A 20,819-nucleotide genomic window follows, 5' to 3' on the forward strand; every position below is an offset into this window, starting at 1 on the left:
TCTAGACATGGGCTCTGTAGGTGTTCTGTAGTATCTGTCACAAAGCCATTAGCAGCATTCCTCCAAGTTGTTTTCTGAGGTCCTCATGGATTAGACTACAACCCTGCACAGATGCTAGGTTAGATTTAGATATGCAGAATTTGGAGGCCAAGCCAACATCTTGTACTCTTGTTCCTTAAAGCATTCCTGAAAAGTTTTTGTAGTGTTGTAGACCACTGCCAGTCTGCATATTCATTTAGGTAAGTGTTACATGTCAAAGCAGCATTTACGTAAATGTCAGGATTCAAGGTTGCCCAGAGCATGACTCTTCCAGATTACCTTTTTTTTTATAGTGCATCCTGGTGTTTTCTTATGCTTTAGGAAAGAGAGACATCTGCTCATCCACAAGATGCAGAAAAAAATGTAATTCATCAGACCTTCTTCCATTGTGTCTGACAATTACTACATGGTCTGTTTTGGCACCACAATAGGGACATACATAATACTGAGCAGGTGGCATTGATGATATTGCTAATAGATGTTTGCTATAATCTGTGGTTATATGATGATGATTCTTGACTGGTTACAGAATGCAAATACACAAAAGTGCTTTCTATTTGTTTTCATTTATGTTCTCATTCTATAATTGTAATGTTATTCTTTTTATATCAAGGGTGCAGTCACTGTAAACTTATAAAATGAAGAGTAATTGGCCACTGTACACCAAAGGAATCATCTTCGATTTTGTTGCCTTCTAAAAATGATATTGCTGTCTCATTGACTGAGTAGAGGGAAATATAGCAAATTAAATATTTATGTCATATCCATAAATATTATTCTTTCTGTTCAACAGGCCGACATGCTCCTTCTGTCCAGTAGTGAGCCACATGGTCTTTGTTATGTGGAAACAGCCGAACTTGATGGGTGAGAGATTTTTGTTGCTGCTTTTTCCATTGTTATCACCTTTATTGCAATGAATAACAGTAATAATAATTAACGATAATAATCAAAATATATGCAAAGGTTTATCTCCTATGTATTTGAAAACTATATATATATATATATATATATATATAATATGTGTGTGTGTATATATATATATATATATATATACCGTATTTATCGGCGTATATCACACACTTTTATTCACCAAAAGATCACCGCAGTGATCCACTGATTCCCTAATTTCCCATATATTAAAAAGGTATAACTTTAATGATTTATATTGGTTCACACACAAATTAGATTAAAAAGTCACGGTATCTCTCTTTCCATATGTGACATTGTCAATGAGTACTAATGTAACTCAGTTATTGAGATACTGTATGCACCTGCAGTGTGCCATACAGATAGGAAGGGACACCACTCTGTTTAAAATCAAATAGCAGCCCCCCTCGACATGTTTCACCGTTCACACGGCTTTGTCAAGAGGCAATGGGGCTAGCCATGCAGTTTAAAGTGTAGTCATATTCAATAAATAGCAATTTCGAGTGTGCTGCACTAAACAACCCCTTCAACTTTTTACTCACTATGACAAGACTCTGTTTGAATGAGTGTTATGGCTTATTAGTGATAACAAATAAGCTTACAAGGAGGTATAGCTTTTACTAATCCGATTTCCAGAATATTTTCTGATTAGTGGGTATGTGATATCATATACTTGGCCCGGTTGAAAGTCAATCACGAAGCGGCCTGGCCCCTCCAGTGTGCGTTCAACTGTTGCTCCCTTCCAGCAGTGCCTAACTAATTGTCAGGATCCGGGTTGGCGGAGGGTGAGGACACTGGAAGTGGATCCTCTGTACCAGAGAGGTGATGGCGTGGGCCGTACCAGGGGAACGGAGTCTAAGGGGTTACTGGTATTCACCAGAGCCCGCCACAAAGCGGGATGGACTTGCTGTGGCAGGTAACCCCCAGGTCATTCCTCCCAGTAGCGACTCAACCTCTCTGGCGGCTGAGATGGCGCGGTACAAAAGGACAAGGCAAGGCAAGGTCAGACGTAGCAGAAAGGTCCGGGCAGGCGGCAAGGTTCGTAGTCAGGGGCAACAGCAGAGATTCTGGAAACACAGGCAAGGACACACTGGAACGCTTTCACTAGGCACTAGGCAACAAGATCCGGCAGGGACAGGAAGGGGAAGTGATGTTTTATAGGGAACAGTGATTGGACTAGATTGGGCCAGGCACCAATTAGTGGTGCATTGGCCCTTTAAATTTCAGAGAGCCCTAGAGAGTGGGGCCGCGCGCGCCGGGCACGGACAGAGGAAGGACGGAGCGGGTGAGAAGAGACATGGGATGCGATCCGTGAGCGGGCATGTCCCGTCCCACGGATCGCATCCCCTCCGGTGACAGGGTAGCAGCGCTCTCGGTCAGCAGCGCCGACCAGAGCGCTGCAAGCAGAGTAATGCCGTGCTCCGGGGAAGCAGCGGGACCATTACAGTACCCCCCCCCCTGGGTCTCCCCTTCTTTTTGGACCCCAGAAATCTACGAATGAGTTCCTTGTCAAGGATATTGACCTCGGGTTCCCAGGACCTCTCTTGGGGGCCACAATTCTCCCAATCAACGAGAAAAAATCTTTTACCTCGGACAACCCTGGAGGCGAGGATCTCTTTCACAGAGAAGATATCAGAGGATCCAGAGACAGGAGCAGGAAGAATGACTTTGGGAGAATAGCGGTTAAGAACAACAGGTTTTTGTAGAGAGACATGGAAGGAGTTAGGAATACGGAGAGAGGGGGGCAGATGAAGTTGGTAAGAGACAGGGTTGATTTGTTTTTTGACTTTGAAAGGCCCTAAAAATTGGGGGCCCAACTTGTAACTGGGTACACGGAATTGAATATACTTAGCAGAAAGCCATACCTTGTCACCAGGGGAAAATACCGGAGGAACCCTTCTCTTTTTATCAGCATGCGCCTTCATTCGAGATGAGGCCAGTAGAAGCGACTTTTGAGTCTCACGCCAAATGGAAGAAAAATCTTGCGTCAATTCATCAACGGCAGGAACCCCAGAGGAAGTGGGGATAGGGAGGGGGGGAAGCGGATGATGGCCGTACACCACAAAAATTGGGGAAGAAGACTCAGAGTTTTTAAAATTGTAAGAAAATTCAGCCCAGAGCAAGAGGTCCACCCAATCGTCTTGGCGAGAGGAGACAAAATGTCGCAGGTAGTCACCAAGTATCTGATTTACTCTTTCCACTTGACCGTTGGATTGAGGGTGGTAAGCAGAAGAAAAATTTAGTTTGATTTTTAATTGACTGCAGAGTGCCCTCCAAAATTTAGAAACAAACTGGACGCCTCTGTCTGAGACGATGTGCGTGGGAAGCCCGTGGAAGCGAAAAATATGAAGAAAAAATTGTTTCGCCAATTGAGGCGCAGAAGGAAGACCTGGTAGAGGAACAAAATGAGCCATTTATTGCGGGAAGGTGGCAGATCGGTGATGAAGTCCATACCAATATGGGACCATGGCTGTTCAGGTACAGGTAAAGGAAGAAGGAGACCTGCCGGCTTCTGGCGTGGAGTCTTGTCACGGGCACAGGTAGTACAAGCCCGAACAAAATCAGTCACATCCTTCTGCAAGGTGGGCCACCAATAGTGTCTGGAAATCAACTGCTCCGACTTCTTGACACCAGCATGTCCGGCCAAAAGAGAAGAATGACCGCATTTAAGAATCTTGTGGCGAAGGCGTGGAAGTACAAAGGTCTTCCCTGGAGGAACTTGCACAGGGGTGGTAGGAGCGGAGGAGATGAGACACTCAGGAGGTATGATGTGCTGTGGAGGGGCTTCAGATTCGGAAACATCGGTGGAACATGATAGTGCGTCAGCTCTAACGTTCTTGTCGGCTGGACAAAAATGAATTTCAAAATTGAAGCGGGCAAAAAACAATGTCCATCTAGCTTGGCGATGATTTAATCGCTGGGCAGTCTGGAGATACAATAAATTTTTATGGTCCATGTAAATGATGATGGGATGCAGGGACCCTTCTAAAAGATGTCTCCACTCCTCGAGTGCCAATTTAATAGCTAAAAGCTCACGATCTCCAATCGAATACTTTTTTTCTGCAGGAGAGAAGGTCTTGGAGAAAAAGCCACTCGTGCGATTTTTCCCAGTAGTGGTCTTTTGAGTTAAAACGGCACCGGCACCAACAGAGGAAGCATCTACTTCAAGGATAAAAGGCTTCGAGGGGTCAGGCCTGGACAGAACAGGTGCAGAAGCGAAGGCAGCCTTGAGCAGATTAAAGGCCTCCTCCGCCATAGATGGCCAGGACCTCGGGTTCGCGTCTTTTTTGGTCAATGCTACAATAGGTGCAACGATGGTGGAGAAGTGGGGAATAAATTGACGATAGTAATTAGCGAACCCAAGGAAGCGTTGGATAGCTCGCAAACCAGAGGGGCGTGGCCAATCCAGAACCGCAGAGAGTTTGACAGGATCCATTTGAAGGCCTTGGCTGGACACAATGTAACCCAAGAAAGGTAGACTACTGCGTTCAAAGAGACACTTTTCAATCTTAGCGTAAAGGTGATTTTTGCGTAGGCGCTGTAACACCTGACGGACATGGAGGCGATGTTCCTCAGGGTTAGAAGAAAAAATAAGAATGTCATCCAGGTAGACCACTACACAAGTATATAGCATGTCACGAAAAATCTCATTGACAAAGTCCTGGAAAACTGCTGGGGCGTTGCAAAGGCCGAAAGGCATGACAAGATACTCAAAATGACCGTCACGGGTGTTGAATGCAGTTTTTCACTCGTCTCCTTCACGTATACGGATAAGATTATAAGCCCCTCTTAGATCGAGTTTGGTAAAAATTTTCGCTCCCCGCAGACGGTCAAACAGTTAGGAGATAAGGGGGAGTGGATAACGGTTCTTAACGGTAATTTTATTTAAACCGCGGTAATCGATGCATGGGCGTAGGGTTCCATCTTTCTTAGCAACGAAGAAGAATCCTGCTCCAGCAGGAGACGAAGATTTTCTGATAAATCCTTTTTTTAGATTTTCTTGAATATACTCGGACATGGCTTGGGTCTCTGGAGCAGAGAGCGGATAAATCCTGCCACGCGGTGGAGAAGTACCAGGAAGCAAGTCAATAGGGCAGTCAAAGGGTCTGTGTGGAGGTAAGACCTCTGCTTGCTTTTTACAAAAAACATCGGAAAAGTCCTGGTAGGCCTTAGGCAGGTCTTAAGGCATCGCTGGTGACAGGTAGGACCCCAACTTCTAATTTCCCCAGAAGACCAGTCGAGAGTAGGAGAGTGGAGCTGGAGCCAAGGCAAGCCTAGTAGAACTTGAGAAGTACAGTTGGGAAGCACAAAAAATTCAATCTCCTCATGATGGAGGACACCTACGTTCATGCGCAAGGGCACTGTGCGATAGCACACGGTACAGTCCAGATTCTGTCCGCTGACAGAAGAAATGAAGAGAGGCTTGTCGAGACGGGTCACAGGGATGTTGAATCTGTTGACTAAAGAGGCCTCAATGAAGTTACCTGTTGAACCTGAGTCCAGAAAGGCCACGGCAGAAAAGGCAGATTTAGCAGGCAAAGAAATCCGTACAGGAATAGTTAAGCGTGGAGAGGTAGAATCCACACCCAGTAACGCCTCTCCCACGTTTACTAGGTGCGTGCGTCTTCCCAGACGCGGAGGGCGAATAGGACAGTCCTTCAGGAAATGCTCGGAGCTCAAACAGTAAAGGCAAAGGTTCTCATTCCTGCGGCGAGTCCTCTCAAGTTGGGTCAGGCGAGACCGATCCACTTGCATAGCCTCCTCGGCGGAAGGCGCAATCACAGGTTGAAGCGGATGCTGGAAGAGAGGTGTTGGGCGGGGAAAGCACCTGGTGTGAACGAGATCCTTTTCTTGGCGTAGCTCCTGTCGCCTTTCTGAAAAACGCATATCAATGCGGGTGGCCAAATGGATTAGCTCAGACAGGGTTGAGGGTATCTCTCGTGCGGCCAGAACATCTTTAATGTGGCTGGATAAACTCTTCTTGAAGGTCGCGCAGAGAGCCTCATTATTCCAGGCTAATTCTGAGGCAAGAGTCCAAAACTGAATGGCGTAATCGCCCACTGTAGAGTTTCCTTGAACAAGATTCAACAAGGCCGTCTCGGCAGAAGAAACCCGGGCTGGTTCCTCAAAAACAGAGCGTATTTCTGAGAAGAAGGTCTGGACTGAAGCGGTGGCAGGATCGTTGCGGTCCCAAAGCGGAGTGGCCCAAGACAACGCCTTTCCAGAGAATAAGCTGACCACGAATGCCACCTTAGACTGTTCCGTGGGAAACTGGTCAGCCAATAGCTCCAAGGGCAGAGAACATTGGGTCAGGAAGCCACGGCACAACTTAGAGTCCCCATCAAACTTATCCGGAAGAGAAAGACGGACTCTGGTGCTGGAAGCGGCAGCTTGCAGTTGAGGAACTGGCGGAGAAGATGGCTGTAGAGGCAGAAGTTGCTGAACCATTGCAGTCAGTTGTGACAACTGATGTCCTTGTTGGACTACTTGTTGAGACTGTTGGGCCACAACGCAGGAAAGGTCTCCAAGGCTAGGTAGCGGCACCTCAGCGGAATCCATGGCCGGATCTACTGTCAGGATCCGGGTTGGCGGAGGGTGAGAACACTGGAAGTGGATCCTCTGTACCAGAGAGGTGATGGCGTGGGCCGTACCAGGGGAACGGAGTCTAAGGGGTTACTGGTATTCACCAGAGCCCGCCGCAAAGCGGGATGGACTTGCTGCAGCAGGTAACCCCCAGGTCGTTCCTCCCAGTAGCGACTCAACCTCTCTGGCGGCTGAGATGGCGCGGTACAAAAGGACAAGGCAAGGCAAGGTCAGACGTAGCAGAAAGGTCAGGGCAGGCGGCAAGGTTCGTAGTCAGGGGCAACAGCAGAGATTCTGGAAACACAGGCAAGGACACACTGGAACGCTTTCACTAGGCACTAGGCAACAAGATCCGGCAGGGACAAGAAGGGGAAGTGATGTTTTATAGGGAACAGTGATTGGACTAGATTGGGCCAGGCACCAATTAGTGGTGCACTGGCCATTTTAAATTTCAGAGAGCCGGTGCGTGCGCGCCCTAGAGAGCGGGGCCGCGCACGCCGGGCAGGGACAGAGGAAGGACGGAGCGGGTGAGAAGAGACATGGGATGCGATCCGTGAGCGGGCATGTCCCGTCCCGCGGATCGCATCCCCTCCGGTGACAGGGTAGCAGCGCTCTCGGTCAGCAGCGCCGACCGGAGCGCTGCAAGCAGAGTAACGCTGCGAGTGCTCCGGGGAAGCAGCGGGACCCGGAGCGCTCGGCGTTACACTAATGAGAGGGAGCAATACAACAACGCAGAAGACTCACTATACCAAACTAGGCAGGTATGTGAAATGTGGAGGAGGAAATAAGTTCGGTTCTCCCCATTTCATATCCAATCCCTCCATTTCATGTTCATTTAATGAACATGAAATGGATGGTATTAGAAATGAAATGAGAAGAATAGCTATAAGGAGAATTGAAATATATGAAATAACGGGAATAGCTATAAGAGAAATAGACTATATGAAATGAGGGGAATAGCCAGGAGGGGCATTGTCCATATAAAAAGAAATGGAGGGGGTTGGACATGAAATTGGGGGATTCTACCATTTTTTTTAATTATATCCCAGATTGCAGTATTAATCTCCATGTTGGCAATATGACATTTTTCCCAATCGTGCAGCTAGTGTATGTTTTAGAGGAGTACTTATAGCAATATCAGAAATTAAGCCAGGGCCCATTAACTGAATAGCTGTCAGGATGTAGAAAGCCATAGGGTGAGGGTGAGAATCGTAGTCAGAAGACTGGCCAGAAGTAAATACCAAAGGTTGAACCACAAAACCAGGCACATGTCTATAGGATGACAGTATAGTCTAATCGAGAAGCAGGACCGATGTCATGATCAGGAGTCAGGAAAACAGTCAGTATAACACAGAAATAATAACAAAGCAAAAACATGTATATTCATCTGCTGGTAAAGTACAGTAGCCGAAGTCCCCTCTAAAAAGGCCACTAGGGCCTGACATCTTCTTTGAGTGCTTGTTATCTCCTCTCAGCAAAGTAAGGGACCCATGTACACAATCCAATGGGCTATGGTAAAAGAGAAGAGAGGCTGTTCCTGTGTGAATGGATCGGCTAAAGAGAAAGATGCCCATAGGGGCTTGTCACAGGAACCAAGTGAAGTAATAGGAAATTAGAGTGCAACATCATTCCCTTTAAAAGGAGTCACAATGTTTACTTTTAATTGTTTTTAATGAGTTTCCCTATGGTTCTTCACTGTCAAGAGACGAAACTTGCATTTGCTTTTTTCTTATTCATCTCTTATTAATGTGATTTTGTTAGCTGAAGTTGCTTTCCGTGAGACTTATTGGCTCATGTGAATGGCTAAAAGGTTATGGTTTAGTTAAGAATATAGAATATTACACACCAAAACTTGCTTGCTGGTTGAAGGATTATGGAGCTATTATGTAGATCCAGATGCTGCTGCTAAGATTCTTCAGCATTATGGTCTCTATAGATTTCAAACACCTTCTAGGAAAAAAGGCCAACTTATACTGTAGTATAGAAAGTTTGAATCTCTTGAAATTCTCCATTTTGGCAATGTGGCATTTTTCCAAATCGTGCAGCTCAAGTGTATGTTTTAGAGAAGTACTTCTAGCAATATCAGAAATTAAGCCAGGGTCCTTTAAGGCCCCCTTTACATATGTCCGGCTTCAGTTGTCAGTTCCCTCCAGCGCTGCAAAAGCTACGCTGGAGGGAACATGAAGCCAAAACTGATCCCATTCATTTGAATGGAGCTGTTCACAATCATCTGGTGTCTCAGTTTAGACGCCGGATGATTAGACTTGCCGGACCTGCACAGACAGGGAACGCACCATGCTGCGTTCCCTCGTCCGTCAATCACGAACAATAAACGCCGGATGATGCACAACTGATGCCAACTGATGCACTTCTGGCATCATTTGGTGCATCAGTTGTGGCAATTTTCACCCAGCTTTGCTGGAGCCGGACGCCGGATGTATGTAAACCTAGCCTAACAGAATAGCTGTCAGGATGTAGCAAGCCAGAGGGGAAGACAGAATCGTAGTCAGAAGACTGACCAGAAGTAAATTCTTAGTCAGGCTGTAAAAAGAATTACATAAATACTGGGTAGTGTACATGTTCCAGCTCATGTACCTTTGTAGGGGATCAGTTGTCACAGTTGTCGCATAGCACATGTTGCTTTAATATGTAGGAGTTACAATAAACCTTATAATTGATTTCATATTTAGTTGTGAATCTTGTTTAACATTTTAGTAACGATTGCAAGTATTTGTTTTTGTGCTACATCATACGTAATCAGCTGCTGCTAATGTCAGGTGGATGGAGTATATTCCTATTCTAAACACAAAAAGTATCAATGAATGAATAATGATGCAATTAAGACATCAAAACAGATAAGTTTGATTATGCTCTTGACAGCAGCGTTTTTCTTAAAATTTTACATATACATAGTGTTTCTATTGTTTACATTAAAATAATTTAACATAATTTATTTAGAATTATATATTGAATCAACAATCATATTGTACCAATATACTTTATTTATTTTATTAAATTCCTTTTTTGAATTACACTTTTAGCTATTATACTATGGACAGCACAATGACTTATTGGCATGATTTGCACTGTTTCCTTGAGTTCCTGAGTTTAGATCCAACCAATGGCAACATCTGCATGACGCTTGTATGTTTCTTTTTAAGGCCCTGCTTCTAATGTCTACTTTCAAGTGACATTTATCTACCTGATTGAAATATTTAACATATATACTGTGATGACTTGCGCTTGCAAATAGGTGTGGTTGCAGTATAGAGGCACGGAAACATTACTTTTCAAATCAAAGTTCAGTGTTTTATTCACACTTGGCACACAGCAAACGGTCTTTAAATGCAGAACCAAAGAAAATGTAACAAAAATCCACCTGTAATCCTTAGGTGTTTGTCCATGCCATGTGCGATCAAGCAAGTCTTTTCCAGGCCTCCAGGCAGACTGTTCACCAGCTTCCAACCTTGGAACAACCACAGGGACGAACTCCACTTACAGCTCTCTCGGGCACTGTGAGCTGCAACAAGCAAATCCCCCTCAGCTGGTGAAACAGGTGGCCTTTAAGGCCAACAAAAGGCGGCCTGTATTGTGGGGAATTACCCCAACTCTGCACTTGGTCATTCCCAGTAAAAGCTGTCCCGGATTGGCCTTCCAGCCATGCTACGGCCACAGTGTCAGACTGCACCGCATATATAGTATATATATACTAATAACTAATAATCTATCACCTAAATATACTGACCTTTTGTAATTTTAGTCCAAGTTGCACAAAAAATACTTAACTTTTTGGCTAATAGAGCAAAACAATGAATACAGTGAACTCAATATGATGATTAGGCTCTAATTCATGAGAGGAGCAATCTCACTGCCCCTCTCCCCAGTAACTGTTGGCTGCTATTTATCGGCACCAGGGTGTCCCCACATGATTACAGCTGCTTTTTTTTTTGCTGCACTAGCAGGGGCCTGTCACTATAATGGGCTTTTCTAAAATAGAGCAACATATACATATGACAGATTCGAAGGGCATTTTATACATTTGACAGCTCTAAAGGACATTTCCAACTTAATAAAAAAAAAAAAAAAAAAAAAAAAAGATCCTTGTGTAGTTCTCTTCTGTGAAGTGGTTGGGCAATAGCATTCTACAAAGGGAACCTGCTGCCTGAACCTCAAGTCATTGTGGCTCCTTTGGCTTCTACCAGCCCTGCTAGTTTTTAGTGAAATCAAAAGTAGCCCCCCACTAACTTTTTCAAAAAAATAGCGGTAGGCTACTGAAGGGTTGTCTTTATTGACTTGATGTGCTGCATTTATCCATTTACTGTACAGTTGGACCTGGTAAATGTGTTCACCCTCTTCATTATTTTTTATTTATTTATTTTTCTCTTTTGGATGCGCTTCTTCTATTTGGAACAGTTTACAGTCTAAAGTATGTAATTAATCTGTGGTTATTATATGAAACCTTTTTATTCTCTAATACATAATACATTGATAAGGAATTTAATATCGTTAAGTGAGAGCAAGAAAATGAACTAGAAAAAAAGTGTGTATTATGTACTATTTGTGATAGGAATATGCATTCTTGGATAGCTAATTTGAAATGGTCAACCTGCAGAAACTCCTATCGTGAAGCACATGCTTCCTCATTGTAATTATAGTGTGCACACTGAACAATAACAAACCAGGTTTTGTATATGTGTAGAATGACAGCTCCAGAGCATAAATCAAAGCAAGGTACCTCTAATGGCAATGTTTATGACAAATTTAATATCACTCTGTATCCCAGTAGAATAGTCTTGTTAATGTTGGTGTGTAGCTGCTGGTAATCATTGTCACTTCTGGTGGCTACTTGCCATATTTCTGTTATTATTACAGGGGTATATAGTAGAGGTAGATGAAACAATTAATACTCTGCTCAATATGACAGATTGTATATCATTGCATATTTTTCAGAGAAACTAATCTGAAGGTTCGGCAAGCTCTGCCAGTAACTGCTGACCTCGGAGAGGAAATTTCCAGGCTAGCAGAATTTGATGGTAAGTAGGGAACTAGTGTATAGTAATGACTTAGATTTAAACTGTTGTGTGAATGTCAAGAAATGTTATTTTATAGCATTTATCTGTGTAAGTATATAACAAAAGCCATATTATCAACGCATTGTTCCATCCCCATGCAGGGATTGCAGGGATTGTAGATAGTAGATCATATGAGGAGTATACAGCTCACCTGTGTCAGTGCACAAACTTTAAAATCCCTCCAATAGTAGAACAAAGAAAAAGGCTCAGCACTCGTTGGTCCAGAGTAAAATTATTTGTTTATTTAGTACAAAATATAAAATCCATAAATCCAGCAGTGAAGTGCATAAACATGGAGATGGAAAAATATACTTGTATCAAGCGGCAAACCTACATGTTTCATGCCTGCATGTTCAAAGGGGTTCTCCGGTGCTTACACATCTTATCCCCTATACAAAGGATAGGGGATAAGATGCCTGATCGTGGTAGTCCCGCAGCTGGGGACGCCTGCGATCATGCACGCTGCACCACGTTTTTATTCAGTCTCCAGAGCGTGTTCGCTCCGGGTCTGATTACGGGCGACTACAGGGCCGCCCCCGTGTGACGTCACGCCTCCGCCCCCGTGTGACGTCACGCTCCGCCCCTCAATGCAAGCCTACGGGAGGGGGCGTGATAGCTATCCACAACGTCAGTGGAGGCTGCGGGACACGATCGGCTGCCTGGATCCAACGGAAGCCGGTAGGTTGCCTAGCAACATCTAGAGGGCTACAGTTTGAGACCACTATACAGTGATCTCTAAACTGTGGCTCTCTAGATCTTGCAAAACTACAACTCCTAGCATGCCCACACAGCTGTTTGCTGTATGGGCATGCTGGGATTTGTAGTTTTGCAACATCTGGAGATCCACAGTTTGGAGATCACTGTTAAATGGTCTCTAACTGTAGCCCTCCAGATGTTGCAAAACTGCAAATCCCAGCATGCCCAAACAGCTGTCTCAGCATGCTGGGAGTTGTAGTTGCATACCTCCAGCTTTTGCATAACTACATCTCCCAGCATGCCCTTTGGTGATCAGTACATGCTGGGAGTTGTAGTTTTGCAACAGCTATAGGCACACTGGTTGGAAAATACTGAATTAGGTAACAGAACCTAACTGAAGGTTTTCCAACCAGTGTGCTTCCAGCTGTTGCAAAAGTACAACTCCCAGCATGCACGGTCTGTCAGTACATGCTGGGAGTTGTAATTTTGAAACAGCTGGAAGTTTACAGGGTACATTCACACGGTCAGGTTTACAGTAAGTTCCCTGCTTCAAGTAAATTTTTTTGCCGCAACGCAAATTTCTAGCGGGAAGCTCACTGTAAACCTCTGCCAGTGCGAATGTACCCTAAAAACACTACACTACACTAACACATAATAAAGGGTAAAACACTACATATACACCCCTTACACTGTCCCCCCCTCCCCCAATAAAAATGAAAAACTTATTGTACAGCAGTGTTTCCAAAACGGAGCCACCAGCTGTTGCAAAACAACTACTCCCAGCATTTCCAGACAGCCACTGACTGTCCAGGCATGCTGGGAGTTTAGCAACAGCTGGAGGCACCCTGTTTGGGAATCACTGGCGTAGAATACCCCTATGTCCACCCCTTTTCAATCCCTAATTAAGTCCTCAAATGCGCATGGCGCTCTCTCACTTCAGAGCCCTGTCGTATTTCAAGGAATCAGTTTAGGGCCACATATGGGGTATTTCTGTACTCGGGAGAAACTGCACTACAAATTTTGGGGGCGTTTTCTCCTTTTACTCCTTATGAAAAGGAAAGGTTGGGGGCTACACCAGCCTGTTAGTGTAAAAAAAATTACACTAACCTGCTGGTGTCGTCCTATACTTTTTATTTTCACAAGTGCTAAAAGGAAAAAAAGACCCCCAAAATTTGTAACGCAATTTCTCCTGAGTATGAAAATACCCCATATGTGGGCGTAAAATGCTCTGCGGATGCACAACAAGGCTCAGGAGTGAGAGCGCACTATGTACATTTGAGGCCTAAATTGGTGATTTGTAGAGATGAGCGAACTTACAGTAAATCCGACTCGTCACGAACTTCTCGGCTCGGCAGTAGAAGACTTTTCCTGCATAAATTAGTTCAGCTTTCCGGTGCTCCGGTGGGCTGGAAAAGGTGGATACAGTCCTAGAAGACTCTTTCCACCTTTTCCAACCCACCGGAGCACCTGAAGGCTGAACTAATTTACGCAGGAAAAGTCATCAACTGCCGAGCCGAGAAGTTCGTGACGAATCGAATTTACTGTAAGTTCGCTCATCTCTAGTGATTTGCACAGGGGTGGCTGATTTTACAGCGGTTCTGACATAAATGCAAAAAAAGAAATACCCACATGTGACCCCATTTTGGAAACTAATCCCCATAGGTGTTTAATGAAAATACTTTAAAGTTGGATGGAAAAATGAGAATTTTTTTTTTTCACTAAAATGCTGGTGTTACCCAAAATTTTTCATTTTCACAAGGGAAAATAGGAAAAAAGCCCCCCCCCCAAATTTGAGTAAGAACATACCCCATATGTGGATGTAAAGTGCTCTGCTGGCGCACTACAATGCTCAATTTTTCATTAGCACAGCCCACTTTTCCAAAGATCTGTCAGACGCCAGTGGGGTGTAAATACTCACTGCACCCCTTATTAAATTCTGTGAGGGGGGTAGTTTGCAAAATGGGGTCACATGAGGGGGGGTCCACTGTTCTGGCACCACGGGAGGGCTTTGTAAACGCACATGGCCCCCGACTTCTATTCCAACCAAATTCTGTCTCCAAAAGCCCAATGGCGCTCCTCCTTTTCTGAGCATTGTAGTGCGCCAGCAGAGTACTTGACGTCTACACATGGGGTATTTCCATATTCAGAAGAAATGTGGTTACAAATTTTGGGGGTCATTTTCTCCTATTACCCCTTGTAAAAATGTCAAATTTGGGGAAAAACCAGCGTTTTTTGTGAAAATTTTTTTTCTTTAACAAAAAGTCGTCAAACACATGTGAGGTGTAAAGGCTCACTGTACCCCTTGTTGCGTTCCTTGAGGGGTGCAGTTTCCAAAATAGTATGCAATGTGTTTTTTTTTTTTTTTTTTTGCTGTCCTGGCACCATAGGGCCTTCCTAAATGCGACATTCCCTCCAAAAACCATTTCAGCAAAATTTGCTTTTAACCCCTTGGGGACGGAGCCCCTTATGACCCTAAGGACGGGAGCATTTTTTGCAAATCTGACCACTGTCACTTTAAGCATTAATAACTCTGGGATGCTTTTACTTATAAATTTGATTCCGAGATTGTTTTTTCGTGACATATTCTACTTTATTTTAGTGGTAAATTTTCGTTGATACTTGCATCATTTCTTGGCGAAAAATTAAAAAATTTGATGAAAAATTTGAAAATGTAGCATTTTTCTAACTTTGAATCTCTCTGCTTGTAAGGAAAACAGACATTCCAAATAAATTATACATTGATTCACATATACAATATGTCTACTTTATTTATGCATCATAAAGTTAACATGTCTTTACTTTTGGAAGACACCAGAGGGCTTCAAAGTTCAGCAGCAATTGTCGAATTTTTCGCAAAATTTTCTAAATCAAAATTTTTCAGGGACCAGTTCAGGTTTGAAGTGGATTTGAAGGGTCTTCATATTAGAAATAACCCATAAATTACCCCATTTTAAAAACTGCACCCCTCAAAGTATTCAAAATGACATTCAGTAAGTGTGTTAACCCTTTAGGAGTTTCACAGGAATAGCAGAAAAATGAAGGAGAAAATTCAAAATCTCAATTTTTTACACTCGCATGTTCTTGTAGACCCAGTTTTTTAATGTTTACAAGGGGTAAAAGGAGAAAAATCCTCTAAAAATTTGTAACCCAATTTCTCTCGAGTAAGAAAATACCTCATATGTGTATGTAAAGTGTTCGGCGGGTGCAGTAGAGGGCTCAGAAGGGAAGGAGCGACAATGGGATTTTGGAGAGTGAGTTTTTCTGAAATGGTTTTTGGGGGGCATGTCACATTTAGGAAGCCCCTATGGTGCCAGGACAGCAACCCCCCCCCCCCACATCGCACACTATTATGGAAACTACACCCCTCAAGGAAGGTAACAAGGGGTACGGTGAGCCTTAACACACCACAGGTGTTTCACAACTTTTTGTTAAAGTTGAATGTGTAAATGAAAAAAAAAATTTCACTAAAATGCTGGTTTTTCCCCAAATTTTACATTTTTACAAGGGGTAATAGGAGAAAATGCCCCCCAAAATTTGTAACCCCATTTCGGACGTCAAGTTCACTGCGAGCGAACTACAATGCTCAGAAGAGAAGGAGCTCCATTGACCTTTTAGAGAGAAAATTTGTTTGGAATGGAAGTCGGGGGCCATGTACATTTACAAAGCGCCCCATGGTGCCAGAACAGTGGACCCCCCCCCACATGTGACCCCATTTTGGAAACTACACACCTCACGGAATGTAATAATGGGTACAGTGAGCATTTACACCGTACTGGCATTTGACAGATCTTTGGAACAGTGGGCTGTGCAAACAAAATGTAATTTTTCATTTTCACTGACCACTGTTCCAAAAATCTGTCAGACACATGTGGGGCGTAAATGCTCACTGTACCCCTTGTTACATTCCATGAGGGGTGTAGTTTCCAAAATGGGGTCACATGTGGGTATTTATTAATTTTTTTGCGTTTATGTCAGAACCGCTGTAAAATCAGCCCCCCCCCCCCCCCGTGCAAATCACCAATTTAGGCCTCAAATGTACATAGTGTGCTCTCACTCCTGAGCCTTGTCGTGTGCTCGCAGAGCATTTTACACCCACATATGGGGTATTTCTGTACTCAGGAGAAATTGCGTTACAAATTTTGGGGGTCTTTTTTTTCCTTTTACCTCTTGTGCAAATAAAAAGTGAAGGGCAACACCAGCATGTTAGTGTAAAACATTTTTTTTTACACTAACAGGCTGGTGAAGACCCTAACTTTTCCTTTTCATAAGGGGTAAAAGGAGAAAAAGCCCCCCAAAATTTGTAGTGCAATTTCTCCCGAGTACAGAAATACCCCAAGTGAGAGAGCGCCATGCGCATTTGAGGACTAAATAAGGGATTGCATAGGGGTTTTCTATGCCAGTGATTGCCAAACGGGGTGCCTCCAGCTGTTGCAAAACTCCCAGCATGCCCGGACAGTCAGTGGCTGTCCAGAAATGCTGGGTGTTGTTGTTTTGCAACAGCTGGAGGCTCCGTTTTGGAAACACTGCCGTACAAGACATTTTTCATTTTTATTTGGAGGGGGGGGACAGTGTAAGGGGGTGTATATGTTGTGTTTTACCCTTTATTATGTGTTAGTGTAGTGTAGTGTTTTTAGGGTACATTCGCACTGGCGTGTTTCGGTGAGTTTCCCGCTAGGAGTTTGCACTGCAGCGAAAAATTTGCCTCAGCCCAAACTTGGAGCAGGAAATTTACTGTAAACCTGTCTGTGTGAATGTACCCTGTACACATGGGGGGCAAACCTCCAGCTCTTTCAAAACTACAACTCCCAGCATTACTGGCAGACCGTGCATGCTGGGAGTTTTACTTTTGCAACAGCTGGAGGCACACTGGTTGGAAAACCTTCAGTTAGGTTCTGTTACCTAACTCAGTATTTTCCAACCAGTCTGCCTCCAGCTGTTGCAAAACTACAACTCCCAGCATGTACTGATCACCGAGGGCATGCTGGGAGATGTAGTTATGCAACCGCTGGAGGTATGCAACTACAACTCCCAGCATGCCGAGACAGCTGTTTGCAGATTGGGATTGGGATTTGCAGTTTTGCAACATCTGGAGGGCTACAGTTTATAGACCACTGCACAGTGATCGCCAAACTGTGGACCTCCAGATGTTGCAAAACTACAAATCCCAGCATGCCCAGACAGCAAACAGCTATGTGGGCATGCTAGGAGTTGTAGTTTTGCAAGATCTGGAGGGATATAGTTTAGAGACCACTGTATAATGGTCTCAAACTGTATCCCTCCAGCTGTTGCAAAACTACATATTCCAGCATGCCCAGACAGCAAACAGCTATGTGGGCATGGTGGGAGTTGTAGTTTTGCAATATCTTGAGGGCAAGAGTTTAGAGACCGCTTTACAGTGGTCTCAGACTGTGGCCCTCCGGAGCAACTTACCGGCTCTTGCAGGATCCAGGGAACCGTCCTCTTCTGCCACACGACAACGCCGGCCGCTGATCCCCGTCACCCGCAGCCTCCGGACGGGTAAGTGGACTCTGGCGCCGGTCCCCTTCGTTTCCCCGTTCTGCCCCGCCTATTGTGGGTGGGCAGGACGGGGAAAACGATAGTTAACCTCCCCCCCCCGATCTGCTATTGGTGGTCGTGTCTAGACCACCAATAGGAGGGGTGGCACCCCTGCCACCTCACTCCTATCCCTTCAGGGGGATCGTAGGTGTCTTAGACATTCGCGATCCCCCTTATATTCCGGGTCACCATAGACCCATGTGACCCGGTATAGGCGCAAATAGCAAGTGTGAATTCACTTGCGATTTGCGCCGATCGCCGAATTGGGGTGGGGGGGTGGTGGTCTGATGACCCCCCTGGGCATTTGCGTGGGGTGCCTGCTGATAAATATGGATACGCCCTGGGTCCTTAAGTACCAGGACGTCAAGGCGTATCTATACGCCCTAGGTCCTTAAGTGGTTAAAAAAGCCAAATGTGACTCCTTCTCTTCTGAGCATTGTAGTGCATAGTGCACTTGACATCCACACATGGGGTATTTTCATGCTCAGAAGAGATGGAGTTACAAATTTTGGGGGGCATTTTGTCCAATTATCCCTCTGTAAAAAAAAATTAATTTGAGGGAAAACCAGCATTTTAGTGGAAAAAAAATAAAAATCATTTACACATCCAACTTTAACGAAAAGTCATCAAACACCTGTGGTGTGTTAAGGCTCACTGGACCCCTTGTTACGTGCCTTGAGGGGTGTAGTTTCTAAAATAGTATGCCATGTTTTATTTTTATTTTTTTGCTGTTCTGGCACCATAGGGGCTTCCTAAATGTGACATGCCCCCCAAAAACCATTTCAGAAAAACTCACTCTTCAAAATCCCACTGTCGCCCCTTCACTTCTGAGCCCTCTACTGCGCCCGCCGTACACTTGACATACACATATGAGGTATTTCCGTACTCGAGAGAAATTGGGTTACACATTTTAGGAAGATTTCTCTCCTTTTACCCCTTGTAAAAAGTCAATAACTGGGTCTACAAGAACATGCCAGTGTAAAAAAATGAAGATTTTGAATTTTCTCCTTCAAATTGCTGCTATTCCTGTAAAACACCTAAAGGGTTAACAAACCTTTTGAATGTCATCTTGAACACTTTGATGGGTGCAGTTTTTATAATGGGGTCATTTGGGGGGTATTTCTAATATGAAAGCCCTTCAAATCCACTTCAAAACTGAACTGGTCCCTAAAAAATTTCGATTTTGAAAATGTTGTGAAAAATTGGAAAATTGCTGCTATACTTTGAAGCCATCTGATGTCTTCCAAAAGTAAAAACATGTCCACTTTATGCAAACATAAAGTAGACATACTGTATATGTGAATCAATATATCATTTATTTGGAATATTCAGTTTCCTTATTAGCAGAGAGCTTCAAAGTAAAAAAAATGCAACATTTTCAATTTTTTCATCAAATTTTGGAATTTTTCACCAAGAAACGATACAAGTATTGACAAAATTTTACCACTAACATAAAGTAGAATATGTCACGAAAAAACATTCTCGGAATCAGAATGAAAGGTAAAAGCATCCCAGAGTTATTAATGCTTAAAATGACAGTGGTCAGATGTGCAAAAAATGGCCGGGTCCTACAGTGAAAATTGGCTGGGTCCTTAAGGGATTAAGGACTCAGCCCATTTGGGCCTTAAGGACTCAGACAATTTTTTTTTTTACGTTTTAGTTTTTTCCTCCTCGCCTTCAAAAAATCATAACTCTTTTTTATATTTTCATCCACAGACTAGTATGAGGGCTTGTTTTTTGCGCGACCAGTTTTCCGTTGTAATGCCATCACTCACTTTACCATAAAATGTATGGTGCAACCAAAATGATACTATTTGTGTGGGGAAATTAAAATGCAAACCGCAATTTTGATAATTTTGGAAGGTTTCGTTTTCACGCCGTACAATTTATGGTAACAATGACATGTGTTCTTTATTCTTTGGGTCAATACGATTAAAAAGATACCCATGATAACATACTTTTCTATTACTGTTGCGTAAAAAAAATCACAAACTTTTTAACCAAATTAGTACGTTTAAAATCCCCCTATTTTGAAGACATATAACTTTTAAATTTTTCCTTATAAGCGGTGGTATGAGGGCTCATTTTTTGCGCAGTGATCTGTACTTTTTCTTTATACCAGATTTGCTTATATAAAACTTTTAATCCACTTTTTATTAATTTTTGTTGGAATAAAATGTTATAAAAAAGCAGCTATTTCCTCAGGGGTGCTGAGGAAGTTGTCGGTGGACAACGGAACGCGTGGGGTTTAGGGGGACACCCGCATGGTCACCTTCATCCATCGTTCCATATTGCCTTGTCTTCTCCTGTGTTTAGCATTTACAGACGTTTGGTGCAGGTTGTATTTTTCATTGTCCAGGAGTATCCCTGTATTATCAGATTGTATATATACTTAAGATTTATTGTCATTCAATAGGCTAGGTGGTTCAGTGCAATTACTACATTTGCGGGTGTCCTGGGAGGGGCTCATTTTTGTGGGTCCCCCCCTTTTTGTGGAGGCCTTGGAGCCTTTTTAGGTGTTTTTAAATGTCGTTTTTTGAGTTGTCCTGTATCAACTTATATATGTAATAAAGATATTATATTTTGTAGAATAAGCAGGTGTGCATCCATTATTGTATCTCTTTTTTTCTTTTTTGTGTAGTGTTTGGCTATGATAAATGTGATAGCACCCTAGTGATGATTTACAGGCTGAGCCCACCTCTTTTTGTGTATAGTGACCTTAAGATATCTCCCATACCCAGCGATTTCCTTAGTTACAGTGCTTTGTAGCCCCTAGACAATTTAGGCAGTTTGTCAGAGGAGCAGGAATGTGAATATAACATTTAATATCTGGGGGTGCATTTTCAGCACTGGCCGCCCTCAGTGAACAGGATCTCTTAAAGGGGTACTCTGCTGCTCAGCGTTTGGAACAAACTGTACTGAACGCTGGAGTCGGCGCAGGCAGCT

At 43.7% G+C, this 20,819-nt stretch overlaps 1 protein-coding gene across 6 annotated transcripts in view; it reads left to right on the plus strand.

Moving 5' to 3' along the window:
• Positions 1-20,819, plus strand: part of ATP8B4 (ATPase phospholipid transporting 8B4 (putative)) — a 517,140-nt gene that overhangs the window by 241,748 nt on the left and 254,573 nt on the right. For all 6 annotated transcript variants that reach the window (XM_056572217.1, XM_056572215.1, XM_056572212.1 and 3 more), the window contains exons 9-10: positions 833-903; positions 11,500-11,582. In XM_056572217.1, coding sequence (XP_056428192.1) covers positions 833-903; positions 11,500-11,582 — 154 coding nt within the window. The remainder of the gene's footprint in view (positions 1-832; positions 904-11,499; positions 11,583-20,819) is intronic.

Source organism: Hyla sarda, chromosome 4, assembly GCF_029499605.1.
Source record: "Hyla sarda isolate aHylSar1 chromosome 4, aHylSar1.hap1, whole genome shotgun sequence".
In the NCBI taxonomy this organism is placed as follows: domain Eukaryota; kingdom Metazoa; phylum Chordata; class Amphibia; order Anura; family Hylidae; genus Hyla; species Hyla sarda.